Raw genomic sequence first — 22,744 nt, 5'->3', positions numbered from 1 at the left:
GTCTCAACCATTGATCAGATGGTAGATAAAGGTGGGCCATAAGTCACTCCACAGTAGGCTTTGTCTGTTTTTACGGCTCCCCCAAGGCTGAGGCTGTATTTAGTCCAAATCACTGCCAAATCTGCTCCTCCTTGATAAAGAGAGGCTGAACAGGACGTTTAGCAAAGCAGAGCCAGGACAGAGTTGCTGACATTAATTACAGTTAATGCGTGGGTAGAATGGACGAGGTGAGAGGAAATGAATATCGATTCACCATATATTGTGGCTGGGTGGGTGCCGTACAGGAAGCTGTCTGTATAGCACTTTTTGCTGTAAATTATTATTATTATAATTTTTTGCCATTTTTGCCAACAATATATATATATAAACACACACACAAGTGAGTGTGTATGTGTATGTATCTTATATAAAAAATGAATCAATTCATTACATTCAAAAATTGGAATTATATAAATATCTCAAACTAATTACATTAGGTAAACTTAATATATATATAAATTGTGGAAAATACAGCCTTAAAGCGATAGCTCACCCAAAAATGACAATTATGTAATCTATTTACTCACATTGTCGTTCCAAAACCTTTTAAACACAAATCAAGATATGTTTCTTCTGTTCCATTTAAAGATCATTACACCAAAACGTTGACACTTCAAATTGTTTTTAAAGAGAGATTGTAAAAGAAATATACTGTATATGAATCAAGCAGTTAATACTGAAGAGCACAATTTATATGCTTTATACACTCTAAAAAAAAAGGCTCGTAATCATAGGGGAACCTTTTTTAGTGCTATATAGCACCAATTTTGGTGCTTCAGTGGTTCTTCAGCGGTTCTTCAGAGGTGCTATATAGAAAAATATCCCGTCAAGAACCGTTGAAGAACCTCTGAAGAACCGCTGAAGAACCTCTGAAGAACCGCTGAAGAACCACTGAAGCACCAAAATTGGTGCTATATAGCACTAAAAAAGGTTCCCCTATGATTACGAGCCAAGAACCATTTTTGGTGCAATATAGAACCTTTTTTTTTTTAGAGTGTATGGTGAATAGATTTAATTTAGGCTTTTTTTTCATATAGCCTAAACTCTGTGCCAGAAGACTCATATTAAACCATTCTATTCACATGGATTAATTTTATACTTTAATTTTTTACTTTTATATGTCTTTATAAACTTTTTGAAGTGTCAAAGTTTGTGTGGAATGGACTTTCAATGGAGGGATGGAACTGTATCAGGTTTCATAATAAAAATTAAAAAAAAATCTTAATTTGTGTTTCAAAGATGAATGAAAATCTTACGGGTTTGGAACGACATGAGAGGGAATAAATGATAACAGATTTTCAACTTTGCCAATTTTCAACCCACTTTGTATTGTTACAATATCGGTAGCAGTGTTGGGCACGTTACTTTAAAAAAGTAATTAGTTATAGTTACTAGTTACTTCTTACAAATAGTAACTGAGTTAGTAACTGAGTTACATCATTATAAAAGTAACTAATTACCAGGGAAAGTAACTAATGTGTTACTTTTTTTTTCCTTCAAATGTTCAAATATGTCAAATAACTTGGATGCCCCCAATATTAAATATGTTAAATGAATGAATTGGACACTAAATAGAATAAATTATTATTATAAAACATTGTACATTAATGTACACTATTGTAATGTTGCTGTGGGACAATGTGAGAGACACCTGTCAAATTCAATATATTATTGTAAATATTATCAGTAGACCTACTATAGTGTACATATTGTGTAAATATTATCAGTAGACCTACTATAGTGTAGATATTGTGTAAATAGTATCAGTACTTCTTTACTACTCCTCTGGTAGTGGAGCTCACGTTATCACCTGGGTTTTTAGCCACTAATGTTGTGGCTGTGATGACGTGAGGCTTCATTAGATTAGAAATAGAATTACTTTCCACCGACGAGGAGAGACTCTTTCTTCTTGGGCATAAGCTGCACGTTACAATAAACATTCTTACCTTTCACCTCAACGAGGGAAAAGTAGCGTTTATACTTTCAGTTTGCGAAAGCTACCTTTGAAGTCGTTGGACTGCCATCGCTGACTGGGCATATGCGTGTGCGTCATAGGTGTGTGTGTGAACTCAACCTATCAACGCGCGCGCGTTGCGCGTTGCAGGTCCGACTGACAGAGAGCCTGTTCGGATGAAAACCGCTTCAATGAGCTCAATTATAGTAACGCCGCATTTTTTTCCCTCAGTAACGCTAACAGAATTGTAACGGAAGAAACAGTAATTCGTTTGATTACTCGTTACTGAAAAAAGTAATTCCGTTAGTAACGCCGTTTATCTATAACGCCGTTATTCCCAACACTGATCGGTAGTATATGTAAATGAAGGTAACACTTTATTTTACAGTGTCCTTATTACACATGTTACATGTAGTTACTATAGTAATAACTATAAATTGTGCATAATTACATGCAACTAACCCTAAACCAAAACCTAATCCTATAGTAAGTACATGTAGTTCATTATTATTACTCTGTTCTTGTAGAGTGTAACCTAAATAATGTTTACTCCTTCTCTGTGTTACCTGGACAGAGAAATTTAAATTTATTTGTCAGCGAAAAAACTTTTGACAGCTTTTGTGAAAATTACAGATTGTACGCATTTTTGTATCCCCACCCACGGGATATCTAAAAATGGTAATGCAAAGGTTGGTGCCTTTTATCCATATCATTTTTGTAAGTAAAATACCATAAGAGATTATTTCCCAAAAGATGATCTCAGAAGAGTGTTGCATTTTTGCTGAACAAAAGCTCAACATTAAACACAGGTCAGTGCTTCTGACTTGATGCCAATTAATGAGAGAATAGGCCACAGACCATTGCTATAGTCCTTATGTGTGTATTACATAACCATAATCATTCACACACTGGATGCATGTTCATCACCATAACAACCTTTTCAGTCCTCTTCCATTAACGATTATCTAATATGACTGGGTGGGTTACTGAAATTCAAGCCCTAGTGAGTCTAATACACGTTGATGTAGTAGTACTATATCTATACTTGCGTTGCTGTGTAAGAGAATCTCAACATGCTTATACCATGAGCTCAGACAGGAAAAGAGGGCTATTGATGGATGTAGGATGGTGGAGCGAGGACCCTTCTCTTTCTGACCCTAGCCAACCCTTTCACCAAACATCTGACAGTCACTTGTTCTTTTACTCATTTGCTTGTAGTCAGAGTTAATTAACCGAATTAGCCTTCTGGGGTCCGACACTTAGAAAGGATGACCTAAGCCAATTTTCACCAGCCCATAATGTGTGTGAGTGTCCAAATGTATTTATTTTTTCATACTTAGCTTGTTCAATTAAAATTCATACTCAAGCAATGGCTGCGTCCGGAATTGCATACTCTCTATGTACTTATTTATAATAAGTAATTACTTCACGACCGCTAAAAAAGTATGTTCTAAATAGTATGAATGTGTTTAGTATAAATGTAATGGACATACTACATTCGCCATGTTGTCATTATCATGTGACTTACCAGGGTCAGTTATGTACTTCACTGCCATTCATAAATCCTCTCTCGTGGCCTCATGGGATAGTAAAGTGTCCATCATATGTACACTTTAGAATCTCACCGGAAGAAATAGGTCATCTGGGTACTTTTTGCCTGTACTCTTTTATGAGTGAATTTGAACATACCCCTCTTTTGCCACATACTCTTTTTCGCCTACTATATAGTAGGGAAGTATGCGATTTCGGATGCAGCCAAAATTGACAGGTAACCTAAAACGTAGTAACATCTACATTATCTGGTTTTATAAAATAAAAAAGATACTTTTTAAAAGGACTAAATCAAACAGGCTACATTAGTTTACACAAACAATATCATCAGGTGACTTTTAAAGCATAGATATTTGACCTTTTAGAGAGAAACTTTTTTAGGGAGGTAATCATTACTTTTTTGATCATTCGACTGTCCTGTTTATAATTGTGTTTTTATTTATGACACATAAAACCAACATGGCTGACAAAAGTAGTAAAGTATCAAATACCTCTAAAATCTTTTTCTGATGCCAGGAGATCCAGACAGGTAAAAAAAAAAAAAAAAAAAAAACAATAATAGAATGGGATCTTCTTCAGGCATTATTTTGTAATGTCTCCTATTTGTTTTAATTTACTTCCTACAATGGAAAATACATCTGTCCACTGTATTGGACTCCACAGACATGATAAAGTGTAGATAATTAAAAAAAATTTTTTTATAATGATGTCATTTTTTCAATTTGTGAAAAAAGAGCCAACACTATGGATTTATAATAAAGACACACAAGATATGTGTGAATGTGTTTTATGTTTTATGCATATATGCAAAATTGCCATTTACTTAAATAACTCAAAACAATCCTAAATTCATGGTGATGGCAGATGTGTAACATCTGGGTGGGAATCATTATATTCTTCTTCTGAAGTAAAAAGAAACATTTAACTTTCTTTTCCCGTAGTGATTTAATAATGCATGCATCAGGAGGATAAATACCCATGCCTTATGTTTCTCCATGCACACTTCAAGCCATTTCTGCAACCTCGCTACATGAACATATCAATTTAACACACGCTTTGCAACTATCCAATCCATTCCTGCGAGGCACTGCTGAGTGATAAACACAAATTAAATGTTATCTTCGTCAAGAGGCGACCCCAGAGAGCCCCTAAAAATCAAATTTCAGCAGTTGCGACGGTTGCGGCTCATTGCAATAATGATGTGTATTATCATTTAGGCTTACAGTGTCATAACCGCTGCTCAGCACTCCTGCGCACAATGAGTAACATGCCGCCGCCGTTATTCTGTAATGCGCTACAGCACGCGCTGGACATAAAACAATGACATAATATAACCGTAAACATTCAGGTCACAAATGAAATATTACCCCACTGTTTGTATAGCTTAATAGTCCACCGCCCAGCATCTCTCCATCTCCAAAAGAGCTACGGTTCGCTTCCATACATCCCTTCTTCTATGGCAATATCATATACATGAATGCACTCGCGCAGAAAACCTACATTATGTACGACTAGTTTGGCGGATAAAAGCCTTAGAGAAGCGCTTCCCTTTCTTTGACCACATAACTTACTTTTCACAATGGCGAGGATACAGAAGAGCGTCCACAGAGCCATCATCTCAGCGAGGACGGGGAAGCATCTGCCGCGCGTGAACTGCTCTCTCCCGTGGGCGCGTGTGGTCGTGCGTGACTTTGTCGAGGTGGACACGCGCGCGATGGTTCAATGATTTTTTTCTTTCTTCTCGACGTTATTCGGTACCTGGCATCGTTACGTCGGCGGCTCTGGGTTACTGAACGCGTAGTTTCCTTCCGCGAGCGTGAAGGAATGGTTTTATGAGCAGCCAGGTAAGGTGAAGGACTAGTCGCGGTGCGCGAGAGAAGATGTGACGAGATGACAGAAACAGCGAAGGCGAGGGGCGGGGGAGGCTAGCATACCTCAGATTCCCCATCACTACATCCGGTTACATAGAATGTGTTTTTTCACAGTACACAAACAATTTCCTTTACAAGGTCATTTGACCCACCTGAAGAGTCGCAGTCCATTTCAGAGGGTGCTTTACTTTTCAGTGACATCACATTCAGTGAACATGTTCGAAAAAATGTCTCTGTCTAGGAAATATGACTTCAAAAGTAATCAAAAATGTTTGAGATTACAATTATAATTTCCACAATTTGTGAAAAGTGTTTTTACAGCATTCCAGGTCTACTTCCATCAAAGTGGTCATCATAAAGTGGTTGAATGCAGAACGAATGCAGATTTTTGTGTGTGTGATTGTAAAACATATTTTACATGTTAAACGTGGTGGTTCTTTAAAGGTTCTTTATTTCAAATTATTAAAAAGTTCTTCACAGTATAAAAAAAAGTGGTTCTTTTAAAAACTGTTCCATGAAAGGTTCTTTGGGAACCCACGATGGTTCTTTAATGGCATCTCTGTGAGAGAAGAAAAAAATGGAACATTTGTGTGTTGAGTGTGTAAGCTTTGCAATGGATGCACATATACTGTATACATCAATGGTACCGATTAACGTTATTTATGAGAAGCTTGGTCATTACTCTTTGGCCTATGAAAATTGAGTGCTGAACAGCCCCGTTGGTCTATCATGGGACGTGCTCGAAATGTGGACCTACAGTATACACTGCAAGTGCACAGGGCAAAATTTGCTGAACTCTCCTGAAGTAAAGGTCCCAAACAGTCACATCAAATGTAAACTTGAATTTATACTGTAGCTTTGATGATTATAACCAAACATGAATATTATAGAATGTTTGACGTAGCTTGATTTCTTTAACCTATTCAGAATTTAAGTAACAGTTTTGTTTATCATGATTTTACCAGTTCAATGTGTACCTTTTAGGCACTTGATTTACTGATGTATAAAACAGTTCTCAAGTTGTATTGGATATGTAGCCTATGAAGTAATTGAAATTAATGTGATTACAATATCATGGGAATAATCATCAGTTCTGATATTTTTTTGAAAATTGTGCAGCGCTACTATTTACCTTCAGATCACATACACATTTAGCTCCCAAACAGCTGTTGTAAGGCAGCGTCACCCTACTCCAACAGCTGGGAGTAAAGCTCATTCTGTATGGAGACTTATGCTTCATTTGTTGTGCCCCAGGGGAGCGGGTGGCTGGGTGTGAGATTTTCAAGGAGAAGGGTATCGTCTTTCCACCAGTCAGCATCGGTAACATCACCATATGACTGAGTACTGTCCCCACATCACAACCGCTCTTGTCTGTGTGTCAGTCACTTCTGGCCTTTCAACCAGTGGTTCTGCAGTTGCTCTGTGTCAAAACTCAGTGCTCAGCGTTCCAGAAATAACCATTGCTTCCGGGGAGATGATGGGGTCTCCAAGCTCTTCCTGTCTCCTGGTTCGCTCTCTCCGTGTCTCATGCACTCACAATGTTTATGGCTCTCTCTGTCTTCCATTACACATACGCTTACACCCTTTAGCCAAAATGTCTATTTCTGCATGTTCTCTGGGGGTAATCCCTATAGATGACCTCTGCTTTAAATCCCCGAAGACACTAGTGGGAGGAAAGGGAAGGAGGGATGTGAAAACATTACAAGAAAGAGAAGAAAGAGAGAGCAGGGAGGTGGAATTAATGTGCAGGAAAGCAAAAGCTTGGTCACTGGTGACTCACTGGTTGACTGTTACGTAGGTATTCATGTCCTCTTCACACCATAGTGTACAGCTATGCTCTTTATAAGCAGTGAGTCACACAGAGCTGAGGATACCTCAAGCTTCCTGGCATACAATGTCTTCCATATTCTTACTTACTACAGAATGTGTAAGGAAAATATTGTAAATGGAGAGATGAAAGGAAGCAAAAAAAAAAAAAAAAAAAAAAAGACATGCACTTTATCTAAACCACAACAATAATAATATATTTGTCATTATCATAAGGTCCTGTGCTTGATACATTGGGCCACAAGCATCTTCCAACGTGTTCGATCTGTGGCTACATGATATATTTGTATATAATGTATTATTTCTAAATATATTTAAATGTCTATTATTAAATTATATATATATATATATATATATATATATATATATATATATATATATATATATATATATATATATATATATATATATGGATTGCTGAACTCAAAGATCTAAGACTTTTTCTATGTACACAAAAGGCCCATTTCTCTCAAATATTGTTCTCAAATCTGTCTAAATCTGTGTTAGTGAGCACTTCTCCTTTGCCGAGATAATCCATCAACCCATCCACCTCACAGGTGTGGCATATCAATGCTGATTAGACAGCATGATTATTGAACAGGTGTGCCTTAGGCTAGCCACAATAAAAGGTCAATCTAAAATCTGCAGTTTTATCACACAGCACAATGCCACAGAGGTCGCAAGTTTTGAGGGAGCGTGCAATTGGCATGCTGACTGCAGGAATGTCCACCAGAGCTGCTGCCTGTTAATTGAATGTTCATTTCTCTACGATAAGCAGTCTCCAAAGGAGTTTCAGAGAATTTGGCAGTACATCCAACCGGCCTCACAACCACAGACCACGTGTAACCACACCAGCCCAGGACCTCCACATTCAGCAACTTTACCTCCAAGATCGTCTGAGACCAGCCGCCCAGGCAGCTGCTGCAACAATCGGTTCGCATAACCAAAGAATTTCTGCTCAATTCCCTCATCGGGGTCTCAACCTGACTGCAGTTCGTCGTCGTAACCGACTTGAGTGGGCAAATGCTCACATTCGATGGCGTCTGGCGTCTTCTCTTCATTGATGAATTCCGGTTTTCACTGTACAGGGCAGATGGCAGACAGCGTGTACACGTCGTGTGGGTGAGTGGTTTGCTGATATCAACGTTGTGGATCGAGTGGCCCATGGTGGGGGTGGGGTTATGGTATAGGCAGGCGTATGTTATGGACAACGAACACTGATGATTCAGACTCAGATATTTAAATATATGTATTATATAAGAATTATATAATAATTATATATATAATTATACATATATATATATATATATATATATATATATATTAATAATTATATATATATATATATACTCACCTAAAGGATTATTAGGAACACCTGTTCAATTTCTCATTAATGCAATTATCTAATCAACCAATCACATGGCAGTTGCTTCAATGTATTTAGGGGTGTGGTCCTGGTCAAGACAATCTCCTGAACACCAAACTGAATGTCAGAATGGGAAAGAAAGATGATTTAAGCAATTTTGAGCGTGGCATTGTTGTTGGTGCCAGACGGGCCGGTCTGAGTATTTCACAATCTGCTCAATTACTAGGATTTTCACGCACAACCATTTCTAGGGTTTACAAAGAATGGTGTGAAAAGGAAAAAACATCCAGTATGCGGCAGTCCTGTGGGCGAAAATGCCTTGTTGATGCTAGAGATCAGAGGAGAATGGGCCGACTGATTCAAGCTGATAGAAGAGCAACTTTGACTGAAATAACCACTCGTCACAACCGAGGTATGCAGCAAAGCATTTGTGAAGCCACAACACACACAACTTTGAGGCGGATGGGCTACAACAGCAGAAGACCCCACCGGGAACTTCATCTCCACTACAAATAGGAAAAAGAGGCTACAATTTGCACGAGCTCACCAAAATTGGACAGTTGAAGACTGGAAAAATGTTGCCTGGTCTGATGATTTCTGTTGAGACATTCAGATGGTAGAGTCAGAATTTGGCGTAAGCAGAATGAGAACATGGATCCATCATGCCTTGTTACCACTGTGCAGGCTGGTGGTGGTGGTGTAATGGTGTGGGGGATGTTTTCTTGGCACACTTTAGGCCCTTTAGTGCCAATTGGGCATCGTTTAAATGCCACGGCCTACCTGAGCATTGTTTCTGACCATGTCCATCCCTTTATGACCACCATGTACCCATCCTCTGATGGCTACTTCCAGCAGGATAATGCACCATGTCACAAAGCTCGAATCATTTCAAATTGGTTTCTTGAACATGACAATGAGTTCACTGTACTAAAATGGCCCCCACAGTCACCAGATCTCAACCCAATAGAGCATCTGTGGGATGTGGTGGAACGGGAGCTTCGTGCCCTTGATGTGCATCCCACAAATCTCCATCAACTGCAAGATGCTATCCTATCAATATGGGGCAACATTTCTAAAGAATGCTTTCAGCACCTTGTTGAATCAATGCCACGTAGAATTAAGGCAGTTCTGAAGGCGAAAGGGGGTCAAACACAGTATTAGTATGGTGTTCCTAATAATCCTTTAGGTGAGTGTATATTATGTAATATTGTTTTTAAATGCTTCACATGTTTAGAGATGATTAGCTTTTTTAATCACCTTTCTCTTTTTCTCTGCTGAACCACATTCATTTTTCAACCTGCTTTTCTCCATCACCTTGTTCATCACCTTCAACTACGATCTTTCCAGCTGTTATTTTTGTTCTTCTCTTAAACTTCCGCCTCTCCTCCATGTCTTCCTCTATGGTTTCCCTCATAGCCTTCCACTCCTTCCCTCCGTTGTTCTCTGTCTTTCCTTCTGATGTCATATTCTATGAGGACCTTTGGGCTCTCGTTCTCTCTCTCTCTCTCTCTCTCTCTCTCTCTCTCTCTCTCTCTCTCACTCACTCACTCACACAAACACACACACACACACACACACACACACACACACACACACACACACACACACACACACACACACACACACACACACACACACACACACACACACACACACACACACACACACACACACACACACACACACACACACACACACACACACACACACACACACACACACACACACACACACACACACACACACTTTCGTATACTTTCCGCCTCCCTCTCTCTATCTCTGCAGAGCTGAGCTGACAGGGAAACTTCAGTGCTGCAAGTGCTCGGAGTCTCTTCTTGAATTATTTACACACTGGGACCCCCCCGAGTGCTTATCTCACCCCTCCCTCCCCCTTACCCCGCCCTCTCTCCTTCTTTCTCTGTCTCCTGCCATTTGCTGCTGGCATGCTTTCTCTAACTTTTGTGATTTTGACACACTGACTGACTTCAGCTGTTGTGAAGAATGCTATTTTGCCAGGACTAGGGTTTCCTACCAATTCTAAATGCAATGTGAAGGAACATTCATTTAATCAAAAAATGTGGGAAAAGAGGTGGGCGAGAATGAATACATTCACACACAAACAAACATAATTTATAATGCTCAGTTAAAGTTATAATTATGAAGCTTGAAATAACAAGAAACAAGGCTGACAGGAACTGTCAGTGACTGGACTTACTGTATGAACAATGCATTCAAGGTTTATTTTTTAATTAGTATGCATGATCCCTGGGAAATGACATTGTTAGCGCCATGCTCTGCCAGTTGAGCAATTTAAAAAAAATTGAATTTCTTACTTGCTTATGCATAAGCAATACTGTATGCATACTGTATTTTTTGTCTCTTGAATTTTGAAAACAAGAGTTTAAACTGTAAACAGTGTAAATGATTTCCAATGATGTACACTATCAGACAAAAGTTTGGGGTCAGTAAGATTTTTTTTGTTTAATTTTTGAAAGAAGTCTCATACGCTCGGCTCAACGAGGCTGAATTTATCTGATCATAAAGGCAGCAAAAATAGAAATATTGTGAAATATTATTACATTTAAAATAACTGTTTTATATTGCAATGTATTTAATTTTAAAATGTTATTGTGAATTTCCAGCATCATTACGCCAGTCTTCAGTGTCACATGATCCATCAGAAATCATACCAATATGCTGATTTGGTGCTCAAGAAAGCACCTGATTTCGGATTATTATTATCAGTAGATAACAGTTGTTCTGCTTAATATTTTTGTGGAAAGTGTGATAGGCCTACTTTTTTTCTCAGGAATCTTTGATGAATAGAAAATTCAAAACAACAGCATTTATGTGAAATATAATTTTTATAACAATATAAAATTATTTACTGTCAATTTTGAGATTTGTTTTAATATTTCTAAATAAAAGTAATAATTTCTAAAACAAAGAAAACTTACTGAAGCACATCTTATATAGTTGGCTTTTGCACAGTAGATCTGTTTTGGTTCTGATATGTTACATTTTTTGCAGGAACTTGTGTGAATGTGAAAGAGTCAGAAACATTAAACAAATCCAGCATTATCTGCTTTATTTCAGGCTTTGCACAGTCTTACATTGTACAAAGGCAAAATCTTCAGAGGATGTGTTTTCCCCCCGTCTCATTTCTCCCATCTAGATTAAAACAATAATTACTTCAAAATCAAATTTAGCATCCTTAAAGATTAAAACTGGAACCTGTTACCTTTAAACAAAAAGGCGTACATTTAAACGTAACTTCCCATCACCAAAAGAGTGATATCACATTCGGTACGCCATGAATCCAAGCATGACTGCGCGGTCAGTAAATCAGTTCAACATCCCACTATACCCAAACTCAAACCAATCAATAGAAAGTTTTATCACTGACAGACAAGAACATTAGCCAATCAACGGCAATGACTCATTTATCTGATGAACGAGCCAGCTTCAATTTGCTGTATTGATCCGAGCTAACGATCTAACCTCAGCTATCCAGGAACTGCCAATGTGAGGTGAACTGTTTTTCTCAGAGGATACAATAATATGAGAATTAAACTATTCATTATTAACTAAATCTATACTATGGATATCAATATCAACTGTTCCAATTCTGCCAATTTAAATGCACAGGGAGTAAAATTTGTGTCTCACCAAGGGAAGTTACAAAATTGGCATCGGTTGCATGGGTGAATTTAAGTTTGGTGCCAGCAGGGGGAGTTTAGGAGCGCCTTACCCCCTTCAGGCACATAATTAGATCAGTAGCATGATAGGAAGTGAATTTATGAGGCTGCAATCCCAGCGTACTCAAACAAGGGATGAGGAAATAACAAAACAAAAGTCAACAACAGATACACATTACTGTGGCGTTTAAACCGCAGTTTTTGTAAAACATATTTCCTCCCTTGGTTTTTTCTGGAGTACTATAAAACCCTGGTTTCAAAGGGGGCAAAAATTCCCACTCATTTCCATGGACACATATACATACATACAATAAGACAGAGTTAAGCTGTGCTTTGTGAATGGCAGGGACCACGGTATTAAATTCATGTCTTTGCACCAGAGAAAGCTGTGTATATGTATGTTCAGTGTGTGCGTGGTACGGGATGCTGTAGGGTCATGTGTTCTGCCCCGGTGAAAGGTAGGCGCTGGGTACAGTAGTGGTGCACCACTTCTGGGATGCTTGGGAACACACAGCTGCTCTTTTCCAGTGTGTAGCCGCATTCTTTAGTCTGCGCTACGATGATGTGCACACATCCTTGACTCGTCCTGTAGAGAGAGGGAAATAAGGATCTTATATCATCTACATCAGCTTTTCAGGACTGCTAACTCATTTCTTGTTCTCTTGATATCAAACATATACAAGCACGCACTTACTTGAGGGCGATGGAGTATTTGCTGGTAGCCGATTCGCTGTCTCGCACCAGGAAGCTGGCCTCCCTACAGTGCTGCAGCTGAGCCTCCGCCTCCTGACGACTCACACTGCCATGATACCAGCTGAAGAGAGAGAGAGAGAGAGAGAGAGAGAGAGAGAGAGAGAGAGAGAGAGAGAGAGAGAGAGAAGAAAAGGGGAGGAGATTCTTATTTCTACATTGCATGATTATGTAACAGTACTTTGAAAACAGATTAGATAAAGTATATAACCTATAAAAATGAGAATTAGGAGGGACTGAGAAAGAGGACAGACGGATAGATCCAAATTTTTGTCCAAACAATGGAAGTTAATGGGGTCCAATGTTGTTGTGGGCCCCACTGACTTTCACCGAAAGGACAAAAACATTTGTGTCCACAGAAATGTTACACAGAAAAAGAAAGTCATACATGTTTGAAACGACATGAGGGTGAATATATGATTTTTCACTTTTGGATATGGGAGGCTGTGCTATATTATAGATAAACAACAGCCAAAAATAATAAAACAACAAAATTAAAACAATAAAAAGCATATAATAAATATTATCTAATGTGTAATATATATATATTGCATATATATGTATATATATATATTTGCCTCTATTATAACTGCTAATATACACATCTACAGGCGATCAGGTGTTTCATGTTATAACTGTTAATATATTGCATATTTTAGCACATATATTCCATTCCATTACTATTTTAATCTCACCATTTCATTCTTGAGTTTTTAAACATAGTTTCAGGTCATTTGCATAAAATAACCACATTCACATATTGGTAGTAGTGTCTAAAACATGTTTTTAAGACAAACACACACCTCTGTTTTTCCAAGGGCAGGGTGGGATCAACTATTGGTGTCTCACTGTCTGGGGTGGTGCTGGGTGAGGTTGGGGAAGTCGGGGAGGGGGGATTCAGTCGAAGAGATTTGGGTGTCCAGCTCTTATGTCTCAGGGTCTGCTGTTTTATAGTAGGAGAACCTGATTCTTCCTTCGACATGCGCTCCACTCCATCAAACTGAGCTGTACAAAGAATGAAACATATCAATTGCCACAGATTTTATGATGGCATCTGGCAATAATGGCCTCCCCTGTTATCCCAAATGTTTGGAACATCTGCTGCATAATAAGCACCCCAATAACATGTCATTAAAACTAAATGAGTTTTTCCTCATCATACTGTGTTTATGTAATTGTAATGCTAAATAAAGAAGATGCTACTAATATGAATGTGAGAGATGTTACCTGACAGTGCTCTAACAATCTGCTCCTTCTTCCACTCCCATGGCAGCTCATACTCTGCCGGTGGTCTGGAGTCGGACTCAGGTCGGGTCAAGGGAATTCCCTCCAGAACCTCTTCATATGGGACATCATAGATCTGAGGGGGTCCAGACCCCTCACTCTCTCCTCCATTCAACACTACACACACTTTCAGCAGGTCCTTCGAGCCTCGTCGGCGAATCTCTGCGTAGGGGCACAAATTTATATTTCAGAATTGTTTCCACAAAATAATTTTTTGGATAAGAACAGTGAACAGAGGAACATAATTTTTTTTGCAGTACATTGCCTAATTAAACTAGCTATTTTAGGCTATAATTATAGTACATTAACATTAATGCTTCCAGCTCACACAGAAGTCACCCAGCAAGCAATAGTTGTCATTTCACCGCCTAAGTTAACTATAGACCCGATATAGTCCGGCTATGAGTAACCCACTTCTAGCCAAAATAACCTTGAATTTGGTTACGTGTCGTTTTTGCCAAAATTACTTGCGAGATGTAGGATATTCCTTGTAAGCAAAGTCAACAGTGATTACAAGGTGTTTGATTTAATTACTTGTTCATGTTCTAGATGACTAGTCTATTCTTGGGCTATAGTTAGACATCTATTCAATTTTCAATGACAGCCCAAATTTTGCCTTGTTTTAGCCTAAATGTCTTTTTAGTGCAAAATTGCTTGCTGGGTCACCTTCAAACCAAGCAGCTTCATGCTGGTCAACAAGGCAAATTTGTGAATTCTGAGGGGCTCTGCAGCACACTCCTTTTCACCTACAGTAACCAAACTTCATACATTTATAGATCTTATCAGGCCAAACGACTTTCAAACTTATAGTCATATGCCAGCCCAACAGGACCCTGTTGAAAAAAAACAGCATATACCTAAACCTGGTTAGGTATGTTTTGAAGCATGGCAGCTGGTTTGAGCTGGTTTATGCTGGTCATTAGTTGGTCATGAGCTGGTTTAAGCTGGACCTGAGCAGGAGCTAGTTCCTTAGGACCAGCACTTGACCAGCTTAAACCAGCTCAAACCAGCTGCCATGCTTCAAAACATACCTAACCAGCATATGCTCGTTTTTTCAACAGGGAAAGTCAGCTATTGGGTTGTTTGAAAACGCATTCACTAGAATTTGATATCCTCCTCCTAGGGGACTCATCCGATCGCCACCAAACTCGGTCAGCATGAAGCCAAGATATTGTAAATTAAAAATTGCAAGTAGACTTTTGATATCTCAAACAGCTTGGCCATACCTTTAGTCTCAAATTTATCAAGCTTCCACATATTCTCATATTTACAAACTGTTGAAATTAATATAGCAGATTCTGTTATGGAATGGGCATCTTTGTGCGGGTGACCACTGCCCACTTTTTCTAAATGTATTATTAAGAAAGACTAAATTAATTCGATTCCATTGGATGGAAAAGGATGGCCTTATTTATCCCCAGAAATCACTACCTAATGTGCATATCCAGATGCTTCATTTACAAACGTCTGCGCTAAAGATGCAGAACAAGCTGTCAAAATTAAATAGTTCTCTCTCTTTTTTATCCGTTTTGTTAAATATTGTAATTATTATTGTTAAATAATTATTTAAAGAAAAAACTTTAAAGAAGTTACACATGTAATATGTAATATAATTAATAATAATTTCAGTAATGGCACTGTTGTCAGTCACTTCATACACCAAGTGAATCTTTCCCTATATTTTCCTAACAAATCACTGTATAACTGTTGAAAGAGCATCTAGGTAGAAGAATAGTTTATGAAGCAATTCATTGTTTTGAGATCACTTTAAATGTGAGTGAAACCACAGAAAATGATGACCAAGTCAAAGTTGAACTTGTACCAACAAATACCATAACAAGTTATAACTCTGTGCTCCTCTAAGCAAACTAAATTATGCTATAAACGTTTTGCTTCTTTAAAATATTATACTTTATGAGAGCAACAGGCAGCAGAACCAAAAACAGGGTTTAGTATTCGAAAAATAATGATGCACTTACAATGGGAGTGAATGAGGCCAATAGTCAAGCAGAAATGTGCTGCAAAACATTTTAGGAAAGAACTTTCATTACATTTTTATGCTAAAGCTGAACATTTTTTCTTTATACACAGTCTGCTTTACCTCTTATGAGTTTTTGTAATCAGTTGCCTTTGTGTATTAGCTAACTATTTGGTTCTAATTTTAGATTTTACATTTAGATATTAAAATAGATATTAAAATATGCTTTTAACTTTTGAATAATTCCGATACACATACAATAGGAAAACTTGCATATATAATAGGAAAGTACCTATTAAATAACCTTATTTCACAACACAAAGCATATCTGATCAAATATAGAAACCCATCTTGTGTAAGCCTTTTTAAACCGTGAAGAAGAAAAAACTGATAAAATATAGCATTTTCTATCATTCTCATGTACAGTATAACTGTATCATACTGCTTTTGAGTTTAAATGAGTCTAAATTAATTTTTCTAAATGTGTCTACTTATGCACCTATTCATTCCTTAGGATTTAAAGTTCAACATCAACAAAACTATGCCTGGAGCTCCATCGTTCTTCCCTGACTCTCTGTTCTTTGCTGTCACTTTGTGTCTGGCCTATTGTGTGAGAAAACAATGGTCATACCAGGGGAAAGTCAGTCTGAGTCTATGATTGGCTGGCTTAGCAGGTCACTTCCTGAGTTCGGGGAAGTGATTGGGGGGAGTGGGGAGTGTTGGGGGGTCTTTCTCACATAGCCAGGCATACTGGGGGGACAGCAGGGGTCAACTTCCTGTCCATAGAATGGGGCAAAGGAAACACAGACAGGAAACAGGAAGCAGAAAGAGGAAACTGCACCCATTGTCCCAGCACAACACTATCACCGTGGAAACCACCAACGAGGGGAGAGAGAGAGGGAGCTGTGATTTTTCATGCTCTTAAAATCCCTGAAAATCTGCTTATTACACTGAAAAAATGATTAAAAGAGGAAAATAAATGAGTGCTGTACCTGTAATAATGAGCTGGGCATCATACGGTTCCATGTAACCATCATTCTCTCCTTCTCTTTCAGCCTCTCTCTGTTCCCTTGTTTTCTCTGCATCAAATGGGTCAGCATAATCCTCCAGGATGATCTATTAAGAGTGAGAAGAAAAGAAGAATAGAAAGCGATATCAGTGATCTGTGTAAAGTAGAACTTAGTTAACAGGGAACTTTTTCTAACGTTCTGGCAAGGTTCTCTCAATGTTATAAACAGATGTTCTTCCAGGAACATTAATAGAACTTTCGTTCAAAGTTATCTGGTCTAATGTTCATCACACGTACATCGTTCATGGAAGCGTTTTTTCCTGAAATGTTTAGTTGGATGTTCGTCCAACATGTTACTTATTGTTTCAGAATGTTCAGAGAACAATAAAAATGAAAGTTACCATAATTTTCAAAGAACGATAAAAGAAAATGTTTACCTAACGTTTGCATAACCAAGAAAAAAAAGTGTTTAAAACATTAAACCTATTTTTATGTTTCATTTTTAACACGTTCAATAAAATAGTGAAAATTGAATTGAATTGAAAAGTTATAATGTAGATGATCACATCACTCACAAAAAAAGATGGTTCTTTAAAGGTTATTTTACATGTAGTAACAGTTGGTTAGAACCGTATCGTCCTGTATCGTTTTTCCTGAACTGTATCATTTTTCAAATCTGTAACTGTCAAAGCCACCTCATTACTGATTTTCTGGAGCTCAGATAGAACTACACAGACTGTCAACACACTCTCGACAGGTAAATGATTTCTTTCTTAAAAATGTTTTGCATCTTACCTTTAAATATGGTTTCCATGACAATCATGTCTTTTTCTCTTTTTAGTTTAATAGAACATGTAAGTATGAGCACTTAATTTCAGTTAACTTCAGTTAAGGATCTTCTCTTCCCCACAAAAAAGTAACAGAGATATTGAATTTATGATCCATATTGTTATATTTGTTTTTTATTAATAGCCTACTTTGTGCATAAACATTCCCGGTCACAAAAAAAACATTAAAGCTATCTTATGACTTCATATCAATTGTGTATTTCAGATGCTGTCATATACACTCTTTCTATAGGTTCTATATGGCACCAAAAATGGTTCTTTGTCGTAATCATAGAGGAACCACTTTTGATGATATATAGCACCATATCTTAACATGTTCTGTATATGGTAGCGGTGCTATATAGCACCATAGTTAGCGGTGCTATATAGCACCTTAGTCAAAGAACTGCTGAAGAACCACTGAAGCACCAAAATTGGTGCTATATAGCACTTAAAAAGGTTCCCCTATGATCACGAGCCAATAACCATTTTTGGTGCCATATAGAACCTTTTTTTTTTAGAGTGTACCATAACCTCATCATCTGCAGAGAGAAACTGCCACTCAAAATATACACAAAATGAAGGCCGGAGGATTGTGAAGATATTTCAGTAGAAATGGTCTTCGTTGTATCTATATCATGTTCAATGTCAATTGTTATTTATTAATGTATTCAGCTAACAACTGTTGTTAGAGCATTGACATTTTTGCTACAATTTGCCATGTCAATAAAAAATAAATGTACCTAATTGACACAACATGCTGTTTTTTACGCAAAACCCAAATAGACGCAACAAAGATAGAAGACTAAAGAAAACAATATTCATAAATAATATATAAAAATAATATGAATAATACTAACATTAATAATATGAAGATACTACTAATATTCATGAAAATGTCCTATTATTAAAAAGGTTATTTATGTCACCATTAAGGTCCTATATAACACTTTCAAAGCATGGTTCTTTATGGAACCTTATACAAATTTTCTTAAGAGTGAAGAAAACAGACGGTCTCTTCTTTTTCTTTAAAAAAAACCTGAAATCGTTTTAAATCGTTTTATCGGCAGTAAATGGGGCAAATTTTTGGATGATTTAAGAGCAGAAATATTAAGCTTAAAATATACAGGCACTTACATTTATTCTGTTAAAGCTGTAAAGTTGTCTTAATTTTATGATCATTTTAGTTTTTATGTATTACATTGACATGGTAATAAACTTGTAAAATTGGATACAAATAAACAGAATATTTTAGCAAGTGGGTTTTGTTCACACTAAAATGATGTTAACATGCTAATTGTTTATGTCATGATACTTTACTATTGAAACAGTGAGTATTAAGGATTGGCCCCATTCCATATTTTTTTTCTTTTCAATTTCTATTCAACCTGAATAGTCATATTATGCCAATATAGTCACTGGAGCTTCTTCAAAGATCTACTTCAGAAATTGTGCAAACTCAGCTAAAAGGGGCATTTAGTCAAAACCTAGAGTTAAGTTACATCTTATTGGGTGGAATTATTTGTTCCATATTGTAGTTAAAGAATCAGTATTTCTTTACTAGCTGAAGAGCTTAAGCTCATTCTCTGGCCCATCTTTACCCTTTCTTTCTTTGATTCTCCCTCTGGACGTTCTGTGTGTGTGTGTATGTGTGTGTGACCTCATGAGATTCTGATTTCTGTGCTATTATGTTCAAAGTGTAGCTGGAGGGGATGTCCGTAAATGGGATAGGATACAGCCTATGTATCAGGTGACATAATTCTTCAAACACTGCCTTCACCAGGGACTGGAAGAATGAGATAGAGCCATTGTGTTATGTATGCATTGTATTCTTTGCGTATTTGTGAGCAAGGGTGTGTGTGTGTATGCGAGCACAAAAGTGTGTTTCCCACAATGACAGAGTGAAGAGTGTGTGCATGGCTAGGAAAAGAGACAGGAAGAGAGGCAAGGAAAGGGCTCTCATTGTGTTTGTTGCTTTTCAGCTCCACTGTGTCTGCTTATAATACAGTTCAATGAAAAGAGAATATAGGAAGAAAAAGGGAGATTTGAGGAGGGAGGAAAGAAAGATCCGAAAGAGAGAAGAGGGGGCTGAGGGAGGGGAGAAGAAGATATTGCTTAAACAAAAGAGCTGGAAGAGAGATATTGATCTCAATTTTCAAAACAAAGACGTTTGTTTGGTTCTCACAGCCCAACAGGGTGACTGGGAAAATTGAAGTAGGCCTATGTCATGTATTAAAAAGAACTCCTGAAAAAAGCATCTGTCTCTGAGGCCTGCTTTATCACTCAGATCAGGGCTATTCTTCCTCTATTCCAGCTGAAAAACCCACCCTAAACCAGCCTAAGATGCTGGTCTCAGTTGGTTTTAACAGCTATTAAGGTATTTCAGCTGGCCAGCAAGTAGACCAGCAGAACAGTGCCCCAAAAAAATAAATAATTAATAATAATAATTAAAATAGTCCCCCCCCCCCCCAAAGATAAATGTACTAGGCTACATTTTCAGAAAACTGTTGTCACCTATAAATCTGTCTAGAAAAAGAAAAAAATATATATAATATATGATTAGCCTATATATTATAATTATTATTTATTGTTAGTTTACATTGTGGTGTTGGCTGATTTTCAAACTTACCGTTTCTGTTCTGATTGGTGACTTGGCCCTCTCGCTGTCTGGGGATGATCCTCCTGCACTGGATTTTGGATCATTAACCTTGATCATTCTGCTCGTGTACGCGTCAGCAAGACTGGTGGTCCTTAGGGTGCGATGGTCTTCAAACCCTTCCATTTTGGTGTTTTTCTTACTTTTCCCAGGGATCAGGATTTCCCATATCTTCCCGTCTTTCATCGAGCCGGTGCTGGAGTGGTTCCGTCCCAGCTCGATGGCCGAATTTTTACGATTTCTTCCGTGGAGCAGCGATCCCACACCTCCACCACCACTACTGCCACTGTTTTCCGCTCCAGAATTTTTACGCAGACTCCCCTTCGAACCAGTACCGACGGTCAGAACCGGTTTGGGACGGGACTGAGTTCCCGATTCCGAAGCAGAACGGATCCGATCGGATCCAGTCTTCAAACTAGTTGGGAAATCTTTAAACCACTTCGCCATGACGAATACGCACAGGTGTCTGCTCTGCGCCACTCTCCATACACACGCGCAACTCTTTTAGAAAAGCAATCAGCTTCTAAAATATCACTCACTATGGTCCCTATAATTGATTTTTGCCTTATTAACACTTTAATGTGCAGTTCAATTGAAACAAGATGGCTGTTGTTATTTTAAACAAGAACTCCTTTTAATTTGTATAATTTTAGAAATCTGTCAAATTGATTGAGGGAAAGGTTCCGAATAGTAAATTCCCTTTTATATAGGCTAATCTTGATCACAGAATTTATCCCATTCGTATTTCTTTCCAGAAAACTTCTTACACTCTCAGATATACTACGATTCTTCACATTGGAAAATAATGTCTTATTTTTGTTTGCTCCCAATTATTCCCGCAAGATAAAGAGGAGTCTCTGAAGGGCATAAACGCGGAAAAATTTAAAGTTTTTCTTAGCTCTCGCTGAAGATCCCATTCCCGGTATATCCACTCCAAGCGACAGTCTAAATGAAGTGAAGGGGATGTACATACGTGCGTTTCACTGCAGCTGTGGTGGGTGGGGGTGGTTGCAGCTACTGTTCCCCTAAATGGGAACTTTTCATTTGCTGGGCGCTGCCCACCTGTGGATGCAAACCTTCATGCTCACTTAATGCACAGCAAACAGATCAGTTTTATTTAACGTTACCATAATTTGCCGTAAGGGTCTAGTTGTCACACTCTTTACTCCAGTGAATATTTCTCCAGTGAGTATTTTTTTTTAAACTGAAAACAAACAAACAAATAAAAAAAAATTAAAAATTTAATCTATTTCACATACCATTCCATAGCCTACAATACACATCACTGAACACGTTGCACTATTAGCCGGGGCATGTTGTCACATACTAGGTCCCAGATAACAATTTTTGGTTCCTAGAACGTTAGTTTCTGGTTCCCAGAACGTTTTTATTTGGTTCCCCACAAAAATAACCAAACGGGAACAATATGAGAACTTTAGGGGAACGTTCTGCGTTTACTGGGGTCACAATAATCATCGCAATCTGACCTTAGGCTTTTCAACTTAATTTCAACAGTAAAGCAAATATGAAACAAAACAATTATGCTATGCCACAGCAGAAAAGGTAACACAAATCCTATCTACAGATTTTGATGATAGTAATTAAAAAAGGCCTAATCAGACAAGCCCTAAACATCTAGGCTAAATTATGAACAATTATTGATGGCCTATTGTTCATCACACTACCACAGAGGGGCAGCAGTTCACATTGGGTAACTGGCCCAAGTTGGAGACTTGGGCAATTTAAAGTCATTTATACTGCCTCCATCTAGTGGCTAATTAACAAAACATGCAAAATGTATTAATAAGACGTAAACACGAATTACAGGCTACACCAATTAATTAGACCTAATGTCTGTTTATTTCTGAAATGCCATGTTAGAATTGTTCTTACTGGCACCGAGTTTCATGCTTGCAGCTTGCATGCATACAATT

At 37.9% G+C, this 22,744-nt stretch overlaps 1 protein-coding gene across 1 annotated transcript; it reads right to left on the bottom strand.

Annotated features, from left to right (window-relative positions):
- Positions 1-11,458: 11,458 nt before the first annotated feature.
- Positions 11,459-21,803, bottom strand: she (Src homology 2 domain containing E). The gene is made up of 6 exons (XM_079836926.1): positions 20,784-21,803; positions 17,311-17,434; positions 14,284-14,502; positions 13,860-14,061; positions 13,001-13,120; positions 11,459-12,892 (listed from the first exon to the last, which is right to left on the bottom strand). Exons 1-6 carry the CDS (start codon positions 21,255-21,257, stop codon positions 12,709-12,711), a joined length of 1,323 nt encoding a protein of 440 aa, XP_079693052.1. The 5' UTR covers positions 21,258-21,803; the 3' UTR covers positions 11,459-12,708.
- Between the last annotated feature and the right edge of the window lie 941 nt (positions 21,804-22,744).

The sequence above is a fragment of the Gobio gobio genome (genome assembly GCF_949357685.1).
Source record: "Gobio gobio genome assembly, chromosome: 15".
Taxonomy (NCBI): Eukaryota; Metazoa; Chordata; class Actinopteri; order Cypriniformes; family Gobionidae; genus Gobio; species Gobio gobio.
Note: the sequence above shows the minus strand (reverse complement) of the source record. Positions and strands in the feature narration are given on the sequence as shown.

Excerpts from the sequence above, each read along its gene's own strand:
- she (XM_079836926.1), bottom strand. The coding sequence starts at position 21,257 with ATGGCGAAGTGGTTTAAAGATTTCCCAACTAGTTTGAAGACTGGATCC. Across the intron at positions 14,062-14,283 it reads GATTGTTAGAGCACTGTCAG|CTCAGTTTGATGGAGTGGAG; the intron begins GTAACATCTCTC and ends TTCTTTGTACAG. Across the intron at positions 12,893-13,000 it reads AAATACTCCATCGCCCTCAA|GACGAGTCAAGGATGTGTGC; the intron begins GTAAGTGCGTGC and ends CTCTCTCTACAG.